General features: G+C 40.2%; 3 protein-coding genes and 1 long non-coding RNA gene across 4 annotated transcripts; 2 read left to right on the top strand and 2 right to left on the bottom strand.

The window, feature by feature from the left end:
* Positions 1 to 2919: 2919 nt before the first annotated feature.
* LOC115737001 (protein MKS1) lies at positions 2920 to 3931 on the bottom strand. The gene has a single exon (XM_030668948.2). The coding sequence runs from the start codon at positions 3708 to 3710 to the stop codon at positions 3030 to 3032; it is 681 nt and encodes a 226-aa protein (XP_030524808.2). The 5' UTR covers positions 3711 to 3931; the 3' UTR covers positions 2920 to 3029.
* A 4248-nt stretch (positions 3932 to 8179) lies between these two features.
* On the bottom strand, positions 8180 to 9337 carry LOC115736261. Its single transcript, XR_004014877.2, has 2 exons — positions 9120 to 9337; positions 8180 to 8576 (listed from the first exon to the last, which is right to left on the bottom strand). It is a non-coding gene; the product is annotated as an uncharacterized LOC115736261 (long non-coding RNA).
* Positions 9338 to 10253: 916 nt separating this feature from the next.
* On the top strand, positions 10254 to 11121 carry LOC125313704 (receptor kinase-like protein Xa21). The gene is made up of 3 exons (XM_048273542.1): positions 10254 to 10317; positions 10367 to 10521; positions 10675 to 11121. The coding sequence occupies exons 1-3, from the start codon at positions 10254 to 10256 to the stop codon at positions 11119 to 11121; spliced, it is 666 nt and encodes a 221-aa protein (XP_048129499.1).
* A 9559-nt stretch (positions 11122 to 20680) lies between these two features.
* LOC115736850 (dof zinc finger protein DOF3.1-like) lies at positions 20681 to 21813 on the top strand. Its single transcript, XM_030668702.2, has one exon. It carries the CDS (start codon positions 20832 to 20834, stop codon positions 21645 to 21647), a length of 816 nt encoding a protein of 271 aa, XP_030524562.1. The 5' UTR covers positions 20681 to 20831; the 3' UTR covers positions 21648 to 21813.
* Positions 21814 to 27873: the final 6060 nt, after the last annotated feature.

Here is a 27873-nt window from a genome sequence, read left to right as displayed (position 1 = left end):
GGTCAAAACTGGCTAAATTGACTAAATTTGTACTAATACAATATGTTTCGGACTAAATTGGTATAATTAAAAGATTTCATACTGAATTAATAATAATGCATTAGTTATAATTTGGTACTTTTTGCCTTGTATGGAGGATCTTGCCCCTTATAAATTAAACGATATAAATTTAACGAAAGCATTAAATGTTGAATTTATTTTCAATCAAGTCGTTAACACGGGTTTCACTTTTACCGAGTAAATCAAAGCTTGAGTTGGACTTTCACCAAGTGGATGACGATCTCGTTACATTTCAAAAGTTGGTTTGAGTGCCGACGGAGCGATTTAATTAAAATCGTGGCAAAAGATTATCTCGTAATTTTACCCTAGACAAGAGGAAAATAAGACAGTGTGCTGCAATGCTTTCGATACTAAGGGTGTGTTTATTTCGGGAGAAATCTTATGATATAGAAAAACGCTTTTTAAGAAATCATTTTCAAAAAAATATTTTTCTTTTTTTAGATTAATGAATTCATCTTTCTAACTTTAAGCGTGTATATTTTCTTAAATCGTAAATGCTTTTCTGTTAACCAGTCATTTTGAACAAATCGAACATGCGAATTCGCAAGAAATTCTTTCACTCAAACAAACATGCTCCAAGGGCCGAGTTTGTTAAATGGAAACGTACTTTAAACCCAAGAATGCCCTATGAGCTAACTAATTGACAATAGAATTTGACCCCAAGGACGTCCTTTCAAGCTATAAGTTGCTGTGGCTGTGATAATCTTCAATGGGGACCCGCTAAATAAAAAATTAGCAATCGCCTATGAATGAACAGGTTGCTTTATAGTTTTTTTTTTTGGTAAGGAACAGGTTGCTTTATAGTTAATACATAGACAGCACATAAAACTACGTTCATACATGGCCAGACTTTCCACTTCAAGAATCGCTTTTTGCGCAACCACCCCCATTTACATTTTGACATTTTGCAGCGTAAAAACAAATCAAGCGCAAAACAAGCGACAAAACCCGAATTGAAAAGCACAACGAAAGTGAAAATGTCTTTTGGACCGATGTGCATCTATTGACAAGACACACCCCCAAAGTGAAAGGACCACCTCAACTCAAATCGCCTTCTAGAGAAGTTGCCCAACATCGTCCGAGATCTCTTCTTGTTCTTTTCCTGGGAGTCAATGCTCATATACGGAAGGAAGAAGAAGTTCAAAAGACAAGGTCAACACCTTGTGTTTAGGGCTCGAGCTTTGGGTCGAGCGGTTCGTGTCCAAGTACGGGATGGTCTTGTCTTGATGATTTCGTGATCGGCACTGTACACGTCTGTAGTTAAAGCTTATTTATTGTTTGCTTGAGCCCACCGGCAATAAAGAAGCTCAACTACCTTGTCCCCTTTCGTGTCGGCGTTCCTTTGCTCGGTCAAGCATGTGTTTCGAAGCCAAATCGATTTTGGTCGCCCTTCTAGATATGTTTTCTTGCCAAGATCAACTGTTTTTCTTTTGTAAATTCCCTGTCCCATTGAGGATAACATTGCAAAGATGGCGCAATTTCATACATCGCATGTCTTCTAAACCTATACCTTTTTCTCAGCTTTTTTTGGCTGATCTAATAATCTGTTATGAACTTATTCGTATTGTTTTATATGAAATAAGATAACGCATGATCACAAAGATGATATATATTAAAGTTATTTTATGCTTATAAATCGAGAGATGGTAACTGTTTAAGTTTTGACCAGTCATTAGAAACAAGGGTTTAATTTTAGTGTTTTGACCTAGGAAGTCTAAAGGTATTGTGGATATTGATTGCTAGCTATTTGCTTTTTCACGGTACTTTAGCCAGCTAATAACAAAGTGGTTATCCTTGATGACTCGTCTGGACTTACGACACTCATCGTGAGCGCGCCGCATGACTCAACCTCTTGAATCAAAGCTTGATCAAGAGTTCACAATGCTCATCATGAGCGGGCCGCGTCACTCAACCTCTTTCTAATTGCCTTTTGTGACGTAAAATTGAGTTGTGCTTACTATGGTTACATGACTATCTAAAGTTTTTTTCTTTGGTAGCATATATTCCAAAAAACCTCGAGAAACGAGAGATTTTTGTTTCTAGAAGTTGCAAAAGCTCTTTAGCTACAACTTCAAGGTGCTTGCAAAAGCCAATTTAGATGTTCCCAAACAATTCAAAAAGACCCAAAACACCTCTCTCTAAAAGCAAAAGTTCCTATCCTAGCACCGGCCTTAGCTACATAGTGTTGCTAGATCGACTCTCTCCGCTATATAAAACAAATTTGCATTTAAAGTCGACCAACTTCTTGGAGTCGACATTAAAACTTGTCGTCGGGGGGGGGGTGGTTTGGACAGTAAACATGTTAAGGCTCGGCCTTCGACTTATGGATTGAGAAGGACATTCTCTTAGGGACAAGGCATTAATCATGGGATTTCGTTTATCCCTTGGACAATATCCGCGACGGTAGTGTTAGGCCTAGGGAAGCAAGCCATTCACCTGATGAAGATTCACATTTCCAGCTTTCATCAAGGGGGAAAAAGAAGCACAAATCATCAGATGGGGGTGGGCCAAGCACAATGATACAACCCTTTTTAAGGTGGTCAATACAAGGTTTGAATGTTTCGCAAGAAAGTCTTCTCTTCTCTTTTTGGCCGTTTGCCGGAAGCATGTTACAACGAGAAGAAACGTGTGATCACATAGCGTCAAACATTTGCCAATGATATCTCCTGCAAAATAAGAAAGGGAAAGAAAAAATTGGGTGGAAAGAGAGGGACCGGTGGCCATTACAATGAATTTATTCAGCCAGAACTGCCGCATCATCTGTCAATTGGCCTACAACACTAAATTGAAAGAAAGCAAACATCAAAATCCAAGCCACAAGCTTCCAACCTGCTGGCCACAAAATCGAATCGAATGCGATTCCAATTAAAACTCCGTCTATGATGTAACAAACGCTGAGAAATTGCAGCAATCTCCATGATTGAGCTACCCATGTTTCTAAAATGTTTGTCCTATTCTAGTATGTTGTGTTACAAGTCAAAGAAATTACTGAAGAAATCTAAAGATGGGGCAGGCGAAGTTATCCGAGGCGAGAAAAATGGGGATGGACTCTGAAGCAAAAAACTTCCCTCCCCGAAGTGGTTCTTGGTGCTATAAAGAGCCGGGCTCAAGTCTTGGAAGAAGCTCAGCGGGTTCGGGTCCGACGGCGGCGAGAAGAAGGTCGCGGGGATCGGCTGGAGCGAGGCCGGCCCGGGCGACAAGATCCCCGGTATTGACCCGGTCCTCTCCATCACCCCACCATGACCAAGTTGCCCCATCGATTCTATCTCCTCCAATATGTCCCCACCGCCCCTGATCTGCTTCCCTGCAGGCGGCTTCGCCTTCTCGACCGTCGCGAACCGCGCCGCGGGCGACACCCCGCCGGAGGCCACCGGGGACGGCAAGTACGTGGACGACGCCCCGGTGAGGCGCTGGACCAGCGACATGAACTCGCTAGGGTTCGTGTGGATGACCTTCGGGGACACGGCATAGATGATGACGGGCGGGCGGGGCGGGGCCGGCAGCTGCTGTGACGATTGTTGCTGCTGCTGCTGCGGAGCCACGGGGGGCTTCCGGATCTTGTAGGAGTCCTTGCGGACCTTGAGCGGCGCCGGGCGCGGGCCTTGGAGCTCTCGCCTCGGTGATTTGCTGGCCGGGAAGTCGGAGTCCATGGTGGGAATGATTGGATTTGCAGTTTGGCAGATGAAACGATGAATTCGGGGGATGGGAAAGATATGATGGTGGAGGAGGAAATGTTGATGGCGATGTCAAGCGCATTATCATTCTACTAGATACCCAGCGAATGCGAGGGCTTTACGTGACATATTTAAAAGCGAGCAAGTCAATGAAGGGTGGGGAATAAAATATTCTTGGGGACTAATATTTATCAAACTAATGAAGTGAAATGGGCTTATTATAAAGTTAACAATATTTTAAGGATATAATTACGGCCGGTTTCGTGGTTTAATGGGTGTTTGAACTTGTCTAACCTTGAGGAGGGGTTAGAAGGAGTCGCACGAGCTTTCCATGGTGACGTCAGATGTCCATGTACGACAAAACGTTCGCAAGGAATTAGGTCAGGAAAATCTTACGAGGTTGGTGTTTCTATAGTGCTCGTGCTTCATGTTGGAGTAAATTTACACGGTTCGAGCAAATAGATGCTGGAGCTTGTCATTGTAATTGTGAGCCTGACGGCGCTAACCATTGGGACTACTTGGGAAGACTGATTCCCGGTCTCCCGCGCCATCGACAAAATAGACGATACAGGGAAGAGAAAACGGGGAGAAGTGATGAGACATGATGCTCTTCTAGATGACTTCGCAAATGGTGTTTTGTTAGCTATGTACTAGGAGACATTTTGTTCCTATCTATCTATTGTTTTTACTCTTCTAGATGAGTTTGCGGTGGCTAACTCTTTAAGCTAGCGGAAAATTTTTCGCAAAATCTTTGGTTGCGGCCAAAAGGAAATGCTAGGCATGGAGAAACCTCTATGTAGCAGATAGTTTTTTAAAGTTTTAGATCTCTGTTGCATTTTCATGATAAATTTTAGAATTTGATTGCACCTTCTGAAAATTTTAGGATTCGATTGCACTTGCGAAATAAGTTTTAGGATTTGAATGCCATTTTTTGAAAATTTTAGGACTTCATTGTACTTTTATGACAAGTTTAAGACTTCCAATGCATTTATCATTTGTATTTTCATGGGGGTGCAAGGATGAAGCTTTTGCAATCAAGTGGAATCCACCCCGATTCTCAGACACGTTGGATATGCCATTAGGATCATATCAAGACGGTTTCCCTATGTTTCAATGTCGAGGGCCGACTAGTTACGGTATTTAAGGTTCTTTTGTATGTCGCGGACGTGATTTTCATTTTTATGCTTTGCTTTTCTTACAATGGATTATCCATGCCAATTTTTCAGCTATCTCTACCCGGGAATGTAGACCCATGAAACAAAGCACGGAAACCCTTCTTTGTATTCCCTTTCCTTGTTTAATTTTGTCGTGGCATCATTGTCCAAAGACACGGGATGAGCGATTGGACCAACACAGCAAAAATAAACGGGTGCTTGAAGATTTCTAAGTACCTTAGAAAAAAAATTTGAATAGAGGGTTTTTGAAGTAGACATGAGAGAAATTGGACAAGATGATGAGCCAATCCAACCCAACCCGAAGAAGAAGAGAGGGCTTGGGTGAAGCTTTCTTGGACCTGTTCAAATGCATTAGGAGCTACCAAATATCACCGGCCTAGTTGGACCTGAACTTGTTTGACTCAAGTTGCTTGGATTTCTTCAAACTTCCACTCCCACAACCAAATTCATTTCCACCTTATCTCGCTCCAAAAGCATATTCCCAAGGGGTGTACTGTGCGATATAATCATGTTAAGTCGTTTCCTCTGCATCAGTCGAAATATTGTGGCTTGATAATGTCCCGTGCACTAATTACAGAAATAATTATCTGAAAAATCATAAATCTATTATACGTCGGTCAATTTAGTCTTAAATTTTTTAATGGTGCCAATTTAGTCCTATAACTTTTGCCGATTTGCTTATTTAGTTTTTCCGACCAATTTTGGGCGAAATTCGCTAACGTGGATACCGACTATCCTACAAAGCACGGTCGACGCAGATGCGAATAATTATTTATAATTTTTTTATCTTTTTAATTTTCTGAATTTTTATTGATATTCTATTTTATTTTTTTTTTCTTTCCTTTTCTGTTTATTTTCCTCTTATGGGCCGACTAGGGTCATTGGGCCTCAGCTAGTGGCTGGTGAGGGACTATAAAAAGAAAAGAAAGAAAATAAAATAGGAGCAAAAATTAATAAAAAATTGAAAAAATTGAAAAAATAAAAAATAGAAAATTTGTTAAAATGTTCATGACTAAATTGACATAATTGAAAGGTTAATGATTAAACCGGCATCGATACAATAAGTTTAAGACTTTTTTGATAATTCTTCCATGATTATAAGATTGGTTCTCAAGTCTCACGAGTTATGTGCTAATCATGTGAAATTCAGACAGTATGTGGGTATATATTTACGTTACACTAAAAAAGGATATCATTTATATCCAATCCAGGAAATAGATGGGTCCACCTAATCGAGGCAGAGCAGGGAGAAACCATGACTTTTCAATGATGATTAATCAATCGGATGGTGAACCCGCAATAAATACGAAGTGACAAAGGGACAGAATGAGTCTTCGGTCCCCCAAAATGATTATCTTAAGTGATTTTCGGTAAAAGTATAATAGGAATGTCAATATTTTTTTTGAATTACTTAAAAATCAAATTGAAAAAAAAAAACGATCACCGAAGTACAAATTCTGACAAAAAAATGATCACTTAAGTTCTAATTCGGCGAAACAAGTACACGTGGCTTCTTTTTTTATTAATTTATTAATATTATGTGGAATTTTTTTAAAAAAGTCTATCCACATGGTGTCCATGTGGCAATTTTTCTTTTAAAATTCAGTCCACGTGAACTTTTAAACTAAAAATTAAGTTAATTTTTTTTACAAAATTAAAATTAAACATAAAAATAACTATAAAAAAAAAACACAAACTTGCGGTTGCAACGGCGACGGCTTTGAGCCCTCGCCGCCACCGCTCACCATCATCGGGCGGTGATGGGTGGGGGTGTGCTCAAGGGGGGGAGGGGGGAGGGGGGAGGGGGGGAGAGGGTGTCGTCGAGGGTTTGCGGGGCCTTGGCCAACCACGGCCCGGCCTTGCCGACCCCTAGCAAGGCCTCGGTGGGAGTCACTAGGGCTCGGCGACCCCCTAGGTACTCCCCCACCCATCCCCCGTCACGGGTGGCAGGCCCTCACCGCTGCAACGGCAAGTTTGTGTTTTTCTTTATATATATTTTTTACTTTTTTAGTTTATTTTTAATTTTTTAATATTATGTGGATTTTTTTTATTGATTTTTAATTTTTTTTTTGCTAACTAGGATGCTCCGGCGAAACTCACCGAAGTTGGCATTGAAATAACCATCTTTAAAAAAAAAAAATTGACACTTAAGTGATAAAAAAAAATGGCACTAAAATGACCACCGTACACAAACATTTGACACTCCTAATGTACTTTTGGCCATGATTTTCAATTGAAATTCAGTACATGTAATTATTGAGCTATAAAGCCATAATGATGTCCGAAATCGTTTGATGCCAATCTCTGTCCACCCTTTTTGGTACCATGCAAACTATTGCAGGTTATAAAAATGAAAGGCTTGAGATTTTTTAGCCATTTATGAGGTAAATTAACTGAATTCTACTCCTATGAGATCGCAAGGCATCGTCCTGAAAAATAAAACTTAATGATTGAAATTGACAATGTCATTTTCTTTAGAAGGGTGATTGATTCGAAGCTTTCCAATGCTTATTGGAACATGCAAATTTTGTACTGCGGGAACATCCCGAGAGCGTTTAGCTAGTGACCCAACAAATAAGATAGAAATCTTTGTACTACCAAAAAAGAGTTTGGTCACTGAAAATGAAATTTCGGCACATTCAATTGAATTAAATCGATCATTAGTTAAACGTCTTCATCCTTAGAGCTCTATATGAAGTCCTAACCTAATTGGCATTGGAGTAATAAAATGTTATTAACGAGTTGAATTGACCGATGCACCGAGTCCCTTTTGATCCTTATTGGGCTCATGTGTCATTCTTTTAAGGGTCAAAACCAAACTCCTAACTGCTATAGTTGAGCTAGCAACGTGCTTTCAGCTGAATCCTTCTGACTTATGGAATCAGCCCAAGTCAGTTGGTATTAGTCTTGCAATGGAGCAAGTAAATCTCATGATTTCTAGTATCTATCTGCCTTATACTCTCTCAAAATCTAAAGGACGATATTTTGAAAAAAGGAAAAGGAAAAGATAAAGGAATGCCCTACGCCCATACAAAGCAAGACATCTTGGGCTCTTTATGAGTACATATTGGGTCTATTGTTTATCAAATCCACTTTCTCAGCGATGCTAATTTTCATCTCAACGGCTTCCTTATTTATGTATTCCATTATGTACAAAACAGGAGTTAGAGAGAATGTTCGCCCATGTACCCGGCGCACGGCACTTTGCTTTACCTCTGTGATTACTGGACTCATCACAGTGATAACCACGGACCCAGAAATTGATCAAACTAGCGAGTAAAACGCTTCAACGGCATGTACATTCCTGTGGTCGTAAATTTCCCGAGTGACGGCAATGAAGTTCGGCAATGAGTTCCAGTGCAAACTATAAGCTATTACACTTAGAAATACCTCAAAAAAGCCAAACAGACTTATTGGCAACCCAGTCCAGACGTTTACATATTCTCAGAGGACATTGAAACAATCCCCTTTGGAGCACATTCATCAAGTTGCTGACAGTGGTGGCTAGGCTACCATCTTTCAGCTTTCATTTGCTTACTAATATATAACCAAAACCAGATTAAGGACAGGAAGATAACAGGAGGCTAATGTGATGGCGGAACATAGCCGCTTCCTCCTTCTGATCCAAAATGGCAGTCTAGGGAATATACCGTGCGAGATTTCCGTCCTGCACATGAAATTTAATTATTGCACCTATTGAATCAATCATAGATACCCCCCAAGTACTAATTTGCTTCCATTTACAAAAAGCCATGTGGCTGGAAATCATATTGACTATTCTACAAACCTTTTTAGGCTCGTTATCATTTATCAGCCGGCGTAATATTTAAAGCGTCTGAACAGTATCCCTCTTATCTTTCTTCCAGCTCAGTAAGAACCTGGTTATCCAAGTCGAGAAGTGTAGATCATTTTATTGAATTATGCACAGATGTCCAAAGATCTGATTTAAGTACAAGAACCAACGATGAATGTCACGAACACAGACATGACATAGTTAGTCCCACGAAGTTACAGAAATTCTCTCTACAATACCATGCCCGTCTTTAATTGTCTAGTCATATGGACCATATCCATCCTTAAAAACCCTAGGGATAAGGAGCAATTCTTGCTCACTTCAGAAAGAGAAGATCAGATGTTGTCAAGAGCTTCAATGTTTATAGAAGGTTGAGAAGGCAAAGGAACAGACTTTCAATCATGATGATTGACTCACCAAGCTTAGTTTCTGCTTCTGGTGATGCAGACACCACTTCAGGCGAGGACATGAGCAATGTCGCTGCGATGAACATGCCCATCAATATGTCTCTCGAGGCCGTAGAGGATGATGCCATCTTGTATCCGAGAAGCACCCTTGAGAATTTTCTTCGTTGTGGATGAGTTTCTTTCCTTGAGAACATCAGTTCTGACCATTCAAATTTCGAGATTAAGAAATCACGTTGACTCGTTCTCAATGTGCTTTTGGGCCTGTTTGGCTATTGAAAATGTTCTCAGCTTTCAATGGAATTATATTTGTCCATTTAAATCACTTTTGTTGACCAATTTTCGACTCTCTATTTCCTTTACGTTTTTCTTTTCCTAACCCTTTTCAAGTTGACAATTCGAAGGGTTTATAAGGAGGTGTTCTTCTTTCAAATGAAGCCTTGGTGAGCTCTTGCTGGGAAGAGGGTTGCATTTACCAAGAGGAAGAGAGCTTGTTCCAACTTGTAAAGCCAAGATTTCACCGACTTGAGAGAGCGATCGGAGGATGTCACTTCGTCCCTCCGACTTCGTGAATGCTCACATTACTCCCTCGAGCATGTGCTTCTTTTGGATACTTCCAACTTACTTTAACCTACTTTACAGGAGCCATTAGATCATGTGAATCATACATAAATCTCACGGCACAATTCACTTGATCTAATGATTGAAATGTACTGACAAAGATCGGGACTACCTTATAAGTTTTCCTTCGAGCCGACATGAGTGTCTTCGTTCTCGATTGAAAATGACATCAGAAGTTTCTGTAGGATTCTCAGATCGAACGGGCACTTAATTTTCCAGATGTAATTGTAATAGTTTTGCATATACCAAAGAAAACTTTAATTTTTATTGCCGCTTATGTTGACTATTACCTCTCCCCCTTCGTTGTTTTCCTCAATCTTTCAGACAATTCAAAATCTTGGATGAAGTTATAAAATAAAGAAGCCGAACAAATGAGTGGGATAGATCTTGAGCAAAGCAAGGGTTCCAAGTGCTTCAACGCAGAAGGCGAAGCTCTCAAATTCATCCTGGGTTGAGGAACCTCGTGTAAGTCCTCACTTCCTGCTCGAGCATCGACCGCACGGGGCATGAGTTCAAAGCGCTGGTGATGCAGTACATGCCTTACAGTAACTTGGAGAAGTGGCTGTACCCAGAGGACAAGGAGCGCGACGGTTCGAGCTTGAGCCTAATGCAGAGGCTCAATGTCGCTATTTTATGTAGCTTCTGCAATGGATTGCTTGCATCCCGGCCGTGACCCTCTTGTGGTCTACTGCTATCTGAAGCCGGGGAATGTCCTTTTGGATGACCACATGGTTGCACACGTTGGGGAGGACGTCCGATTGGCTCTGTTTCTTCGTCAAACTCAGCAGGAAAAGGTCATAGCACAGTAGGACTGAAAGGTTCGATTGGTTACATTCATCCAGGTACTGTAGTTCTTTTTTTTTTTCACTATGTAGCAAATTTATTGAAGTTTTGATCGAGCTTGTCATACTATAATGACAGTCTTGTGCCTCTTTTCTGACTCCTAGAGTATGGAATGGGAAGCAGGGCATCAACCAGTGGATATGTCTACAGTTTCGGCATCATCCTGCTCGGACATCCTGAAGAAGCCGACTGACCAAATGTTCGAGGAAATCCTGAACCTGAGAATTTTCACGTCGTCATTGAATGATGGGGATCATAAAGTTCTCGACATTGCTGATCCAAGGCTTTTCGCAAACAAGAAGGCTTCCAATTTGATGGGGAGAAATGTCTCCTCGAGCCACTTCGCGCGTTTGGACAACGTTAGCTTAGGAAGCAGCACGAAACCAAGGAACGGTTGGTTCATGAGGTGCAAAGAATGTGTTGCCGCGTCAATCAGGTTAGGCCTGTCTTGTGTGGCGCCATCCGCCAAGGATCGTCCGAGCATGAGAGAGGCCTTGGCGAGATTGCACAAGATAGAGAGAGCTTTGCTGGGCTCAATCGATGCCTGCTGATCATGTGTAGGAATTTTGAGAACCTGTGTGCAATATTTAACACGATTTATGTGCAACATCATAGAGCATTAGCATCTTCAAATCAAAGTGGAATTTGTCATTTATGTCTAGGAGAGATTTCTTCCTAGAGAATTATAAAAAATGTCCTATACCTATTGTAATTGTGCCAATTCAGTCTTAAACCGTCTTTTTTTTTTTTTCAATTTAGTCCTAAAAATTTTGCATTTATACCAATTGAGTCCATCCCGCTAATTTTTGCTGTAAATAGCTGACAATTTTTAACAAAATTTTGATATTTTTCACGTATTTTTTAATTTTTTATTGTTTTTTTTCTTTTTTCTCTTTCTTTTTTTCTGCCCTTTCTTCTTCCTCCCTGCCGGTTGTTGAGGTCTGGTGACTGCCAAAGGCGAGGACCTCGTCGGCCTCCGGCGAAGCTCGCTCCACCATCCGTTGGCGAAGGCGAGCCTATAGCCCAGATCTAAATTGGCACAATTTCTTTCATATATTTATATATGTATACATATATAGTAAACAGACCGGTGATTGAATTTCTAGCTCAAGCACTCCATTCCCACGTTTAACATGAAATTTAAGGAGCAGAAGATATGGCAAGAAAGATGTGATTCTGCAAAGGATACGCACATGCGAAGAAAAAACAAAAGAAAACAGTGACAATGATGCGAAACTTCCCATTACACGAATTCAATGTCTTGGTCTCTAGACTCATCAAGGAGGAATTTTGATGGACTCTCATACCAGAAATTGATTTTTGTTTTTCTTTTGCTCATTTTTTCTCACCTCTCACTATGAATAATCGGAGCATGGAGGAGATGATATTTGAGAAATATCGAGCGTGCAGACCGCAAAAGCAGGGGATATCTTGCAACAGCTCAACGAAGGCGACGATCGGGTTAGATGGGTATGGCTTCAAACACTTTGAGGAGATTTCAAGTCTTTGTGCATGAATGACTCAAATCTATCTTGGCGTACTTTGACTGTGTACAAACCATTGTTAAACAATTAAGGGTTAATGATGAAGAACTCCAAGATGTTTGAGTCGTAATCAAAGAAGGCCAAGATATATCGACCATGACATTGGAGCAGTTGATGGGTTCATTATCCTCGCACGAGCAAAGAATGAATCAAATATCCATCGGTTCATATCCCGAGAAAGCACTACAAAGTCAAGTCACTCACTCAAATCGAGGAAGCCATCATATTGCCCAAGGTTGTGGAGGTGTCCGAGGTAGAGGAAAAAATTTGAATTCTACCAAAATATATGAAACACGTGACAAATCAAAGTCAAGTGTTTTATGTGTAACAAATTCGGACATTACAAATCTGAATGCTAAGCCGACATGGGACACGAGCAGCTAGAACATGTACATACCATCGATACCGATGAATACGTGGTGTTAGCATGCAAAACGAATGACTCAAGCACTATGGACACCAATATCCGGTATCTTGATACTAGGTGTAGTAATCACATGTGTGGCCGTAATGAGCTATTCTCGTAGTTAAATGAGACAATTCGTGGTGAAGTCAACTTTGAGAATAAATAAAAAAATTCTCATGATGAATAAAGGTACCACTGATATGAAATCAAAATATTGTGCTAATGTTGTTGCGGATGTTTATTTTGTGTCGGGACTTTTTTGGAATTTGCCGAGTGTTGGATAACTTTTCGAAAATTTGATCACGATGGTGCATATGACAAAGAATTAGATGTTCCATTTATCTCCTCGGACAAAGAATCCGTTGAGTTTGCAAGCGATGACAAAAGATAGCAAGTGATTGTGAAATCTTCGATTCGATTATCTAAATTTTCATGGACTAAAATTACTGGTCTATAAAAAGATGGCGACCGGCATGCCTTTGATCGATAGTCCAGACTGCCCATGTAAAGGATGTCTTGTGGTATTCTTTCCACTTGAAAAAGTTAGAAGAGCCAAGCAACCTTGGGAATTGGTACATATAGATATTTGTGGCCTTGTTGAGGTGGAATCAGTTACATAAAAGAGGTACAAATACTTTTTTGTTGATGATTTTACAAAAAAAAAAAAAAGGAGGATATATTTCTTGATAGAAAGATACAAAGCTTTTGGCAAATTTAAAGAATTTAAAGTCTACGATGAGAAACATAAAAGCTTTAGTCTAAAGATATTGGGAATGGATAGAGGTGGAGAAATTATTTCAAATAAATTTGAAAAATGTAAGATTCATGGAGTGAAATGTTAGTTGACTAGTTTCTATACTCCTTAACAAAATGGTATAATAGAAATAAAGAATAGAACTGTTTTTTAAATGCAATAAAGTATCCTAAAGGCCAAAGATTTACAAAAGAAGTTTTGGACAGAAGTCATTGCTTGTGCTGTATTTATATAAACAAGCGTCAGACAAGGAGTTTCTTAAAAGAACCCTATAAGAGGCTTGGCATGACAACAAGCTAGATCCTTCGTTCCTATGAGTACATGGGTGCACAGCATATTCCCATATCCCCATATACCCGATGAATGGAGGAAAAAGTTGGATGACAATAGTCAGAAATGCATTTTCATCAGCTATAGTGATGTGACTAAGGGTCCTAAGTTGTATAATCTAGTTACATATTAGGTAATTATCATCAAGGATGTCCAATTTTTTTAAATGAACCATGGGACTGGAACCAAAATGTCGACCAGAAAAGTATCCCTCTTGAAGATGAATCATTGGTGGGAGAGATGAAAAAATCTTCAACTGAAGATCCATCATCTTCACCTGGTAGTTCATATTCTTCCCCAACAACAATTTCTAGAATATCAATTCATCATTTCCGGTGATCACGGCAAATGCCAGTAAAAATCAAGGATTATGTGGTCACAAGAGATGATGATAATGACAGTGACGGGGAAATTGGCGAAACAACTGTAAATTTGTTATTAGTTACAGAATGTAATCCCATATCCTATGATAATATAGGTATAGATGAGAAGTAGATCCAAGTAATGGATGGAAAAATCTACTCCATTAAAAGGAATGACACATGGATGCTAACTTCTGCGCCACATGGTAAGAAGCCCATTTGTGTCAAGTGGGCATATAAGACGAAGTACAAACCCGATGATAAGGTGGATCATTACAAAGCTAGACTGGCTATAAAAGGCTATAAGCAAAAGTCTTGTATTGATCATTTTGAAATATTTGTACCAATGGCTCGAATGGATACCATTCGAATGATCTTAGCAATGTCGGCTTAAAACTATCGGAAGATCTATTAAACGGATATAAAATTAGCATTTCTCAATGGTTTCCTTAATGAGGAAGTATATGTGAAGAAACCACGATGTTATAAGAACAAAGTGCATGATAATCAAGTTTACAAACAAAAAAAAAGTATTATAAGGCTAAAACAGGCACATCATCCACGAGGATTGACATATACCCGTTAGAGCACGAGCTTCAAAAGTGCCCATATGAGCATACACTATATAAAGTCAAATACTAAAGGTGATATCATAATTATATGCATTTATGTTGATGATTTGATATTTAAGGAAGCTGTGAACAGGTTTTAAATGAATTCGGGGATGCCATTGTGGCGTTCCCGGTCTCGCCACCTACTTGCTAATCGCGCTTTATTTAAAATGATATTACGTAATATAATGACACATGTAAAAGCTTAATAAACTAAAAACAATCAGACGGCCATATAGAATACAAGTGCATGCAAAGAGACGGCAATCACGTCGCCTATATGGTATAGCCTTACAGGGTTCTCTACTGATACCATAAACAATAAGAGCACACATAGCAAAAACAACTGATTTTATATAAGTAATTGATCATTTTGTACATTATCTTCTCTAAACAAACCAAACGAATACACTGGGAGGACTTCAAAGGTAACATCTACTCCAGAGTACTATCCACATCTTCATTGGCATGCTCTAACACCATTACTATCATCCGAGGCCACCTGTAACTAGGCATCCGAAAAGAGGGTAACAACGAGGGATTGAGCCGCAAATGGACATCTAATTAACTGACTAAACCATCTATATATTATTGCGATTGGATGGTACTTCACAAGCAACGAGTACCAAAGTTCACAATGGAAACCACCACAAAAAATGTGTAAAGTAAAAAGAAACTAAGATCATCCGGACGTGTTCGCTCGTTTTGCAATAAGGAAAATCTTTCACCGAAATTCGTTTTTCGATTTTATTAAGAAGGTTCTCTGGTTCAATTGTCGAGGAGATATCCGATAAAGAACATATCACAAAGAGAAGGTGTGGAAATTGGTTTGAAATAGATGGATTGAAAGTGGCCTTGAGATCAACAAAAGTCCGAGTTAAGTTACGATACTCCTAAGAAAGCAAGACATGACTAGGAAATAAACTTGGCTACTAGAATTGAAAGTGCAAGAACTTAAAGTGCGACAAAAGTTAAATTACGGAGGAAATTGAGTATTTTTTGGATGTGTGTTCATCTTGTTGATCTCTCCTTTCTTCTGGATATTTGTATCTCCTTTCGTCCCGTAACTACTCAGCCGATTATCTTTGTATTTTCAAATCTTTAATCTTGATGCCTTCAATAACTACCTCTTTTTGCCCATGTTCTTTATTGCTTTTGTCCGCCAAAACTTGATCTTCAACTGCCATAATGACTTTGAATTTGAATCTTTTTTAATAACCTCCTATGATCTATTCGTGCTCATTACTTTCGTTTCCTGCTTATAACTTCCCATTGACGTGGCTAACTTAGCTGTTCCATGGCCCTCTTTATGCCTGCACCCCTCCATCGTTAACTTTCTGCGATTTTTGGAAAGTTCCCGAATCATAACCAATTACCGAATCTTGGACTTAATGACCTTGCTGCCCACTTCCCGAATATAAGGTCCTTGCAACTTTTGGCATATTACGACCAACTTACCGAATTTCGAAAAATCATTCATCGCTCCTAATCTACCGACTTTAGGACATATTGATGATGACACCCATTCGATACTTGTTATTATTTTGGTGTTGATAGGACAACAACCAAAACTCATCGATCCACCATCAATAAGTTACCAATTTCCTTGTCCAATTCCACATATATAGCCCCAGTGTTAACTACTAACACTTCTCCAAGCCTTTCAGCTAATGGACTTTCCGATTTGCACAAGGACAGGGCAAATCCAACCACAAAGTTCACAAGCAAGTTTATCCAATAGTATAAACCAGCTGGCCAACACCCCCAACACACGAAACCGTCGGTTACATATGACGTGCCAGCTACAGATCTCCAAGAGCAACCCTTAAGGCTCACGACCAAATGCCCATGTAAATCCAACTTCAATTCACGTCAATCCGGGAACATTCAAGACGATCATATCATATTTTCTAGTCACCCAAGACCTAAAGATGCTAGATGAAGACGGATGGAACATGCAAAGCCATCTACCTCGACATGCAACCCAAACTTCCCTCTTTCATACCGAAATCCAAACGACATCCTCACACCCAATCAATCAACAAATAGCTAGTCTAGTAGATAGGTCGGATGTAACACTTGCCTCGGGTCCTAAGAAAAGTGAAACCAAAGTCGAATTGTCGCCAACAAAGCCATGGGTCTCCTTCCTCCTTCCTTGGCCGCGCGGATCACACTGTGCAAGAGAGAGGGATGAACGATGTCTAGGGCAAGCTGGTCGTGGTTAGAGAGCTCGAGGTTCGTTGTTGTCGAGCCAAGGAATCACCGGCCAAAGATGAAGGATTGAGAGCTCGAGTGGGGAAGTACCGAGCAAGAGGGAGAGGAGAGAATGAGAGAAAGAGAGTCTTGGGGTTCTTGCCACCAGGGGTGTAAAAAAAGCCCGTGCCAGACGGGCTAGCCCGGCTCAGCCACAAAATTCACATAATTTTCCGGCCTTTTCGGGCCGGGTTTGGTACTCGGGCCGGGCTGGCCCGCCGCCCGACTTTTTTTAACACCAATATTTTATTTTCAATTTATTTTTAATTTATTTTTATTTTTTTATTTGATGGGTTTGTTATTGATTTTGATTCAAAAAAAGAAGAAAATAAAGAATCGGACTAGAATCCGGCCCGACCCAACCCAAGCCGGCCCGGCCAGGGTCGGGCCGGGTCGGGTCGAGCTTGGTACTATTCTATTTCGGGCCGGCTTGGGCCCGGCCGAGACTCGACCCGTTGACACCCCTACTTGCCACATAAAAATGAGGAAAGAGAAGAAGGGGCCCCTTATATAGCGCACTAGGTCATTGGGCTCAAGGGCAAGCTTCGCACTCCATTCATGAACCAACTCCGACGCGAACTACTCTTTTGAAGATCAAAACGGTTACCCGCAAATAACGGTCCATCAATTCTAATTTTTTATTGTGCCCATAACTAAACTATAGCTCACCATTCACTATACCATGATTTAAATTCAATGCAATTTCTAATAATCTAAGCCCCACATGACTATTCCGCTCGTTAATCCAATCGGGCAAAAATTTAGGCCGTCACGACCATGACTAGCCAGTTTGAGATGACAAATTTGGGATTGATGTGAAATTTTCTAAGCCTTGAAGTGAAGTAGAAGAATGATGACGTACTTATTTCACACCAAAAATATGCTAATAACATCTCGAAGCGAATCAATACAAAATCACTCAAATCAATGTGAACTTCTGTAGCGTAATGGTTGGAGCTGAAGAAAGAATGAACAAGTGAACTAGTAAAGCGCACTTACTTTGAAAGTATTATTACCAATATTTGGCTTGTACAAGGCTAGATTCTAATTATGGCATGGGAATTATTAGTAAGTTCATTGAGAAATCATACCAATCACATTTGCATGCATTAATAACAATTACGCGGTATGTTAATGGAACTCGTGATCATGAAATTTCATATTTCTATACTGATAATTTCATTTTAGTGGGGGTACACAGACTGTGATTGGGCAAGTAATATTGAGATGCGAAAGATTACTTCCGAATAGCATGAGTGATTTCTTGGTCCTCGAAAAACAACATGTTATTTGCACTCTCAATGGCCAAAGTAGAATTTATAGGAGTAGCTTCGGCGGCATGCCCGGCGATATGGCTTCATAGGATGCTTTGTAAACCGATGCACGAACATAAACGTCCTACTAAAGTAATGGTTGATAAGAAGTCGGCAATTGCATTTGTCAATAATCTTGTTTTTCATGGCGAAAGTAAATACATTGACATTAAGTGTCACTATATACGCGAGCTAATAAAAAAATGGTGAGATCAAGCTTGATTTCTCTAGATCCGAAGATCATATTGCATATACACCAAAACTTTCTAAGCTTCCATATCCTTTTTGGTTCCAGCAATCTCAAGCCACTGCAATGTACTCTCAAAGAATTTATCGACTCAGTATATGCTTTTCTTTCTAATTAGTTTTCTTGGTTAGTTTCATCGAGAGGATCTAGCATTCAAAGTACGATAGCGTTTTCCTCTTCTCATCCTAATTTGCTTTCTTTCTTTTTTTCGCATCATCACTTCTTTCTTTTTTAATTTCCCAACATTAATTTTTTTTTCCTCTTCTTTTAGCGAAACAAAAAGAGGGGATATTTGAAAATTCGACTAATCTCCACCAATATGATAATCTAATACACAAGTTGTTAAGATGTGTGCGTGAGTTGTGTAATAAAATTTCCCTATCGAAGGATTAGTGTTATGTGAAGTAGTTAATATATCATTATTATCTCTTAACTCATTAATTTCAGCCATTGAGTGAAGATGGATCCAATTGAATGTGCTGACGAAGTTATACTTGTGCTCCCTTTTGGCGATCGCCTTAGGCAGTAACTCATCGGTTTCCGCGCACCCTTCGTGCAATTAGTTAAACCGCAGCTTGAGAAGCACAAGACAGGCACACGCCAGCTTTCCAAACGACTGGCTAGCGATTATCATCGTACTAGCAAAAGATTAACCACCGGAATTAATGAGCTGACCGAGAAAAGTCAAAGGATGGCATCGGATTTCGAGGAGGGCTGACTACCGCCACGCTGCGAGCGCAAGTCTTGTTAATTGGACTTTGTTTCCACCCGAAATCCAAAAAAAAAAAAAAAACAACAAAGATTAAAAGGAGGAGAAGAAGAAGAAGCTAATCTTATTTGGAGGTTTGAGTTAGGGAATCGGGAAATAAGGAAGACGCGCCACGTAGCAGCGGAAGCACGTGCGGCGCAACAACGCCTCCCGCGACGTTAGCTCCTCAAAATTTCACGAGCAATCTTCCTTTGACTTGCATTGTCATTTCGCGAATTCCGAAGTCTTGAAACTTGGAAATACATTGTAAATTTGCTCAGCCTCACACGCGCCACTAAAACTCACGGACGAGAGAACGCGTCTCCGTGAGACGAAAAAATTATCAAAAAAATCATAAATTTATTGTAATTGTGTCAATTTCAGTTATAAATTTTTTTTGGGCTAATTCAATCACAAATCTTTTCGCGTTTTACCGATTCAGTCGATCACGCTAATTTTGATCGAAAATCATGGATGTGGACATCATTCGTCCTATGTGATATAACTAATGTCGACATAGATAAATTTTAATAATAATTTAAAATTATTATAATATTTTTCTTTTTTCCCTGAACTTAGGGTTGACGAGGATTAGGATGCCAGCTATACAACGTAAGATGGCTAGGATCCATGTTAGTGATTTTCGATCGAAATTGGCTAAGTGGATTGAATTGACAAAACGTAAAAAGATTTAGGATTGAATTGGCGAAAAAAAAAGTTTAAGATTAAATTTGCACTATTACAATAAGTTTATAACTTCCTTGATTCGCATGGGCCAAGGACTTGTTCTATCTTTTTTTTTTTTTTTTTTGGTAAGGAGGACTTGTTCTATCTTTCCTTTTCTTTTTTTCACTTCTCCTGCATCTTCAGCAGGAAACAAACAAGAGTTACCATTTATCATAATAGAGCCATACCCTCCATCCCAGCTCAAAGTGGACCCCCCATAGTCATCTATGGATCCATCGCCCCACACCCAACGCTAGTCAAGGACGACTATGCCAACCAACGAGCTCTGCCTCGTCCCCTTCAATCGCTCTCCGATGTTGCCCGTCCCGTAAGTGCCATGTGACGAATCGCCCCTCATAATAGTGATTGGCCAACCCCTTAATCGCCATGCGACAAAATTGCCCCCCGGAAGAGAATAACTCGGGTACAAAAGTTATTCGATCTATGACGTAGCGAATTGGAACGTCGGACACAAGATGATATACTTTGTGAAGTTTAGGGCATTTGAATTATACATTTATCAACCCATGCTAATTTGGCATTGTTTGCGCTCTTATGATATCCAGTGTTTTAGATCAGACAGAAGATGGACCCTAACTTGGGAAATTGCACGATGAAATGAAATTCAACAACACAAAACACATGATCACCCATCAATCATATCGCCACCACCTTCTCCGTCTGCATCCGCTTGCTTGGTGGTGACGGCTCAGCAACCGCCCACACGTTCCGTGTCAGCAAATCCAGACTGGGCCCACACGTGTCCTTCTTCAATGCACCGCTCCTCCTGCTCATCCGTATATATCTCTCCTCTTCTTCTTCAATCTTGATCATCTCTTTCGTCCCAAAGGCCAAAACCCAAGAGAACTAAGGAAGCACCACCTCCCATTTGGGTCGCAGACTAACGCTAAACCGAGAACCGAGAGCTGTCTCGTTTGTCTTGGGCCGCTGGATGTGAAAGAACCCGATGTTCGCGCCCTCGAGCGACCAAGCGGCGCTGTTCCAGCGGTGGGGGGCCGCAGGCCATGGTGGCATCCCCGCCGCGGCCCCGAGCTGCCCCCGCTGCGCCTCTGGCCACACCAAGTTCTGCTACTACAACAACTACAGCCTCTCTCAGCCCCGATACTTCTGCAAGTCCTGCCGCCGGTACTGGACCAAGGGCGGCTCGATCCGCAATGTCCCCGTCGGTGGCGGCTGCCGCAAGAACCGACGCGGCGCAGCGAAGCCTTCCTCCAGGTCGCAGGCTCCAGCCTCTGGCCAGCCCGAGCACGCTTCCCTTGCTGTTGGTCAGCCTGACTCAGTGGGCAGGGATCAGGGCGTAGAGTCTCCTCAGAGTGGCTCGCCAGCCGCCGCAGCTGGTGAGCCGGATATCGACATGGCGGCGGTTTTCGCCAAGTTCTTGAATTATGAGCAGACGAAGTCCAGCTCTCAAGATTTGACAGGTTTGACCTCAAGTGCGGTGACGCCGGAGAGCGTGCAGACGGCAGCGTCGCTTGATCTCGTTGGGGAGCCGGCTGAGCCGCCTCTGGAAGCTCCTCACTTTGAGCTTGAAGGGCTGTTCATGGAAACAAATGGTTTCGATCACCATGAATCAGCGGGCGACTTATTATGGGGTGACACTGACACGACGTCGTGCTTGGCGAATTTCGGGTGGCAGCCCATGGTGCAGCTACAGGATATCGGAACGTCGCCGTCCGATGACCAGTTCAGATTGCTTCCGACGAATGATAACTTTTGGAGCTCATTCGATCTTTCGGGGTTTGAGCTGTCCTCGAGGCCTTGAAACTGGGGTTGCGGTTTTCTATCTTCTTCTTTTTTGTAAGGGCCGTAATTCCTTGGCGTTTTTCAGAAAGCGAGATCTATGCACTGAGCCAATGACGATCCATGGCGAATATAACACACCCTAGCGATTGATATATGAAAATTGATATAAGAATAGATTCAAATGATCCTGATATTATCTTCCCTTATTTAGTTTGATTGATCTAACTTGAATAACGGAGCGTTTTTTTTTTTTTTTTTGGTGTCAAATCTCGGACTAAATTGGTACAATTATAGTTGATTTAAGACTTTTTTAGGTAATTGATCACCAAATTACAAAACTACTTGGCTAATATATCAAACTGTAGAGAAATGTCAGCTAGCATATGACATGAACAATTATCAACTACTCATCTTGTCCTACCATGGACCAAAAATTGGGTGATCAGGGAGGAACCAATAGTGATGCATGCAACGAAGTGCGGGCATCGGTTCTTAAGATCTCTACTAAATACAATGAGCTGGGGATGATACGACATGGCTAATTACGTGATTGATTGAATTGCATAGTTTACGAAATGATAGGCGCACCTAAACACGGGTGATTCAACAATCAATTGGGTAGAGTCATCCTCCGTTTCTAGGGGAACTGAAGACAATCACTTGTGTGGCATACTCCAAATTTGCGAAATTTCAGTCAATCAATCCAGGCATTCTTGACCAAAAGAAAAAAAAATCCAGGCATTCTTTTTTTTTTTTTCTTTCTGGAATTAATGAAAGAGAGAGGGTTGATAGTTGGTTCTTTAACCAAGTTATTATGCAGTCATTCTCGTTTAGAGACACAATAAAGATGTTTATATCTTCCTCCAACCATCTCTAGTTCTTTAATCAACTTATTAGATACTTGTTCTTGTTCTCTAATCATGCCTCCAATCAGGTGGTTTATAAGTCATCGTTCCTCGTGTGGATCCTATTTCAATGGGAACTTAACATTCACTCACATGCCAACTTAAACGAATGTGAATGTGAACAATGTCCATGTTTATAAACACCAATAAACAAGACCGGCTGGAGAAAGTTTCGATCAATTGGGGACCGGCTCAAAGATTGTCGTGCTTCTGACAGAAAAGTTTAGAAATTTTGAATGGTGGGTTATTTCGTTGGGGGATGGATGTAGGGTGATCAATTCTATTGAGCGTTTGTGACGTCGACTATGGCTCATCAGTAGTGCTCAATCAGCAAGATCTGCTTGAGCTTTCAAATAATTCGTGTTTGATTTTCTTCATTTGTCCGAGTTTAGCCAGGTTACAATCGAATGTCACAGCTTGTAGAGCTTGCATCTTTAGGGTTCCCCCCCCCTTCTTTTTTTTTTGGCTAGAAAAGAAAGTAAATTAAAGATACTGCTTTGACAAAGCTCCGTGGACTAACAATCGTGCATAGCTTCCAATTAGTATAATACGTTCAAAGACGAGAAACAAGAATGGAAGATTAAATTATAAGTTCTTGGATCATGTGTCATACCAATTTATTTCATACTCAATCCGAGATCTGATAACCCATAACGTTCTTTTGAGGAAGCCAAATAAAGCGTATCCCAGTCATCAAGGCGATGAGAGAGGACGTTTGTCAAACCACCTGGCTTGTGCATATGCGCCACCCAATTACCATCCACAACCAAATTTACCCTAAAACAAAAAACATGTCCGCTTTGGACCACAAGTTCCGGTGATGTTTCCACCCTTACTTCTCTACTCATCCTCGTTTCAGATGAGATTGAATAGGGAAAAAGTGTCAAAAAAGTCCTAAATTTATTGTATTTGTACAAATTCAATCATAAACCTTTCAATTGCTAATTTAATCATAAATCCTTTCACAATGGTACCGATTCAGTCCATCCGGCAAATTTAAACTGTAAATCGCTAAAGTGGATGTCTGCGGTCCTACATGGAATGTCCAGCACTGTTAAAATATTTCAAATAATTTTTTTGAATTTTTTCTCTTTTTCTTTTTTTTTTCTTTTCTTTTTCTTTCCCTTCTCTTTCTGCTAGTAGCCGATCGCCGACCACAGACAAGGGCCGGCCTCTCCAGATCTAGCAATGGGGGCCTCATTGGGGCTCGTCCTCATCCAGGCACCGGTCGGCAAGGCCAAACACCACCCGCCATGGCATGTGTCACCGACTACTGGAAAAATGAACAAGGAAAGAAAAAACAAAGAAACAAGATATATATATATAGCCGTGCCAATGACATGACCAACATCCACGTCGGTAACCGGATGTGCTTAATTGATACTAATGTGAAAATGTTTAAGTCTAAATTAACACAATTCAAATGTGTAGGACTGAATTGGTACGAATACAATAGGTTTAAAATTTTTTTGGTATTTTTCCAGGTTGAAGAATGATCAGATTATCTTGGATAGAGGCAGAGAAGGTGTCCATGACATTGACAAGCACGAAATCATGCTTCATCGACTTGATTAGATGTATAAGTGGATACGCCATCAATTTATCAAAAGTGTGAAAGTCAGAGAGATCTGGGAAGGTCTCATTGAGTTAGGCCTAGGTCCTTAGAAGAATACTTTTTGTTTTCATTTGAAATTGTAATAGTGGAAGTCCAGTGCAGACTATGTGCGACGAATCAATGAGCAAATGACCGCGCATCGAATACTTGTTATTACATGATTTATTGTGAAAACTCGATATGGAGCTCGTGTTAGTCCTAGCGTTATCACCTAGAGGGGGTGAATAGGTATTTCAAATGATTTTATGAAATCAATGCGGAATATAAATAAATATGCTCGGATCTTCATTCAGATGATGCTATCTAGAAAATCCGAGATACCCTCGGATGCGGCGGTCATGCACAATTCTATTATCACAAAATATAAACATAGAGATTAAGGGAAAGAGAAATGTGCATAGAGAATTTACAATGGTTCATCTTTATTTAACCATAAGTCCATTTCTTCATGCCGGCAGCCAATCGGCATGATTCCACTAGTAAATGGCTCGGAGGTTACAACTCAATGATAGATATTGAGTCAAAAGACTTCTCACCTAACATTCATACACTCGAATGTTCTCATCTAAGATTTACAATGTTTAGATCAAATGTATGAATAATGTGAAACTCTCTTGATCTTGAAATTTAGAATTCTGCTCTCTTTCACTTCATCACTTTTCTTCGAGTTTGAGAAATCCTTTTATACTCCGCCGCCTTCAACTACCCATTGCAAGGAGTCCAAGGATCGCTCTCCAAACTTTTCTGTTTGGTCGAAATTGTATAAAAAAAGGATCTCGTAGCCGTTGAGGATGACAAAGGAAAGAATCCCCCGTTGGATCAAATCACCCATACAATCGTGATCTTGGGTTTTCATAGATAAAATTCTTCATTAGGTGAGTCATCTTTGTCTCCTTTAATCCGCGTCCTTGATTGATATTTAGGTTAGAGAATCTTCAAGAACGATCCAGCTTGGTTTGCTAGCCATTGTGATGAAACAATATTCCAACTAAATCATCTCATATACATCTCTTGATATTTTGATCGTTGCACATGAAATGCTCTCTCGGATCTTGAGCTTCATTTCAACATCCGAACTCCTACAGTGTCCGAGGCCCTCGTAGCATCATCTGAGCTTTTTCTGTCAGATTCAATCCCGTGTCACTTATACTTTTGGATAATCTGCAAAACCGCATTTCATTGTATTAATTCAGGTATAGGAGATAATGGATTTTTTTGGTAACTTCAAAATCAACTATGAGTTTTTCTCAATAGCTCGTTTCAATTTGTTTTATATATAAGATCAACTTGTTCTAAAAGCAATGAGCCTAGACAACAATTCACCCTTCGGAATCAACCGATAGCCTATGCGAATAATCCAAATCGTCTCTCTATCGATAGGACTCCTCCAACTGCTCACGAACAAACCATACGAACAATACTGGTCACTATAATGAACAGTACATGGGTCGGTCCCAAACGCGCCATTGCACGTGGGCTTGGCGTAGGAGTGTCGAGGGATGTGGGCGATCCAAATTCTGATCGGATGTGGACTGATCGTGTATTGCGTCCCATCTCTGTCGAGATTCGGGTGGATTTTCATTTCGGGGAAGTTGGAACGAGTCCGGTTTTGGTGTGATGTCAACCCCCATCACATGGTCTCATCGAGTCACGCATGTGTCCTCTTGCTTGGCTTCATATCTTTGGTGGGTCCTTAGCCAAATAAGCCTCGTGCTTTCTGAATTATTTGGCTGAATAGCCTAAAGATTCCAAAGGGAACCTATTTTGTCTCTTCATTAGATTGGGGCTGTGAAATTTATTTGGTTGGCTCACACCGCGACTACAATATAGTCCGTTCTAATTTAAGGATTGTATTCTTGCAAAGGAGGCGGGAGTGGGAACGACGGATATGAACTGCAGGAGGCATGGTCGGAAAAAAGCGGAACGGCGATACGTGGAGGAGCTGAGGCTTTGTGGATGTTTCTGTTAAGACTGTGGGAGGAGGTACTACTGAGTTTGGGGTTGGGTGAATAGTTTAGATATGCTTGGTGTTTTCTAGGAGGAGGGCAACGTAATCTTGTTCCCCATGGAGTTTTCAAATTGGTATTTTGAGAAACAGAAGAGAAAAAGTCAAAATGGAAAAAGAAAGAAGAAGAAGAAGTGGGGATTTGCTAATTTCTCTAAATGAAACATGCTTGATATGGGATTAGCCAACGGTTTCCCAAAGAAGAGAGCACATGCGACTCGGTTGAAGTACACGGGTTACACTCAAGGAAAATTACCAAAAAAAAAAATCATAAATATATTATATTTATCTTAATTTAGTCATAAATCTTTTAATTGTGTTAATTTAGTCCGGAACCTTTTGATGATTTGCTAATTTAGTCCTTCCGACAGATTTTGGCCTGAAAAGACCGACATAGCTGTCTAGTAAACGATAGCCATGGCCAATATTGACATGGATAATTTTTAAAATTTTTAAATTCTCTTAAACTTTTATTTTTTTTTTCATTCCTTCATTTTCTAATAAAAATTTTAAATTTAAAAAAAAAATTATGTACGTTGGCACCGACTGTGCCATATAGGACGATCGCGACCGACTAGACCGCCACTCCAATGATTTTCGGCTAAAATTGGGGGGAATGACTAAATTGACAAATCATCAAGAGATTTAGGACTAAAATTGGCAAATCGTCAAAATATTTATGAGTAAATTGGCTAAATTGAAAGGTTTATGACCTAATTGGCACAAGTGCAATAGATTTATATCTTTTTCAATAATTTTCCTGTTGAAGTTGGAGAAAGTTAGGTCAACACTGTAGTTGAATTGGAGGAGATGTATATGGTCGAATTACAAAGATGGACAAATAACGCGGCCATGTATAATCTAATGCTAGCACATTCATTCTTGGGCTGCTAGGAACACAAATGTGGGCATAAGAAGCCCACGTAATGACTATTGGGCCTACATCCAAGTTTTCTTCACTTTCTGTCTGCTTCAGAATTTTACATTTTCTTCTAGTGGGTTTTTGTAACTCACTCTTTCCGTGCGAAAAGAAAATTACTTTTTGCCACTTATGATAGAGCACACAAATTTGTAAAAGAAGAAGAAGAAGAAGAAGATTTTATTGTTACTTTTGTCAAGAGATCCATGGAATAACCATGCATGTATATACAAAGAAAAACAGCCGTGGAGATTCTCATCTTTCACTATTCTTAGATGATTTTCCAAAATACAACGAGTTTCATTAAGTTTATGTTGATTCGAAAACTCGAGATGGAGCTATAAACATTCACCTAGTAAAAGAAAGCCAGAAAAGAATATCCGACTTCAAGGCTAATAGAACTCCAACTGAAGTTGCATAAATATCGGAGAAAATTGTCTAAAAAATCCTAAACGTATTGCATTTTCAGTAATTAAGTCATAAACCTTTTTATATTTTTCCAACTAAATCCATCCGACACGTTTTGGCAGGAAACCGCTAACGTAGAAGCCAACCGTCCTCCGTGGCACGGCCAACGCCGACTTGGATAACTTTTAATAATATTCTGATATTATTTTAAAGACTTCATTAATATTTTTCATTTTTCCTTCTTTACCTTTTTTTCTTATTTTTTTTTCCTCGCCCGCCATCAATGGAGGTGCCCAACGAAGGAAAAAGAATAAAACGAAAAAATATCAATAAATACATTGAAAAAAAATAAAATACTATTAAAAATTATCCACATCAGTGCAGACCATGCCA

Source organism: Rhodamnia argentea, chromosome 2 (assembly GCF_020921035.1).
Source record: "Rhodamnia argentea isolate NSW1041297 chromosome 2, ASM2092103v1, whole genome shotgun sequence".
NCBI lineage: Eukaryota > Viridiplantae > Streptophyta > Magnoliopsida > Myrtales > Myrtaceae > Rhodamnia > Rhodamnia argentea.
Note: the sequence above shows the minus strand (reverse complement) of the source record. Positions and strands in the feature narration are given on the sequence as shown.

What these genes read in the sequence shown, in the direction of transcription:
- LOC115737001 (XM_030668948.2), bottom strand. Translation starts at nt 3,710, where the DNA reads ATGGACTCCGACTTCCCGGCCAGCAAATCACCGAGGCGAGAGCTCCAA.
- LOC125313704 (XM_048273542.1), top strand. Translation starts at nt 10,254, where the DNA reads ATGCAGTACATGCCTTACAGTAACTTGGAGAAGTGGCTGTACCCAGAG. An exon ending in AGAGGACAAGGAGCGCGACG is followed by an intron (nt 10,318 to 10,366) that starts GTTCGAGCTTGA and finishes TATTTTATGTAG; the next exon opens with CTTCTGCAATGGATTGCTTG. An exon ending in GTCAAACTCAGCAGGAAAAG is followed by an intron (nt 10,522 to 10,674) that starts GTCATAGCACAG and finishes TCTGACTCCTAG; the next exon opens with AGTATGGAATGGGAAGCAGG.
- LOC115736850 (XM_030668702.2), top strand. Translation starts at nt 20,832, where the DNA reads ATGTTCGCGCCCTCGAGCGACCAAGCGGCGCTGTTCCAGCGGTGGGGG.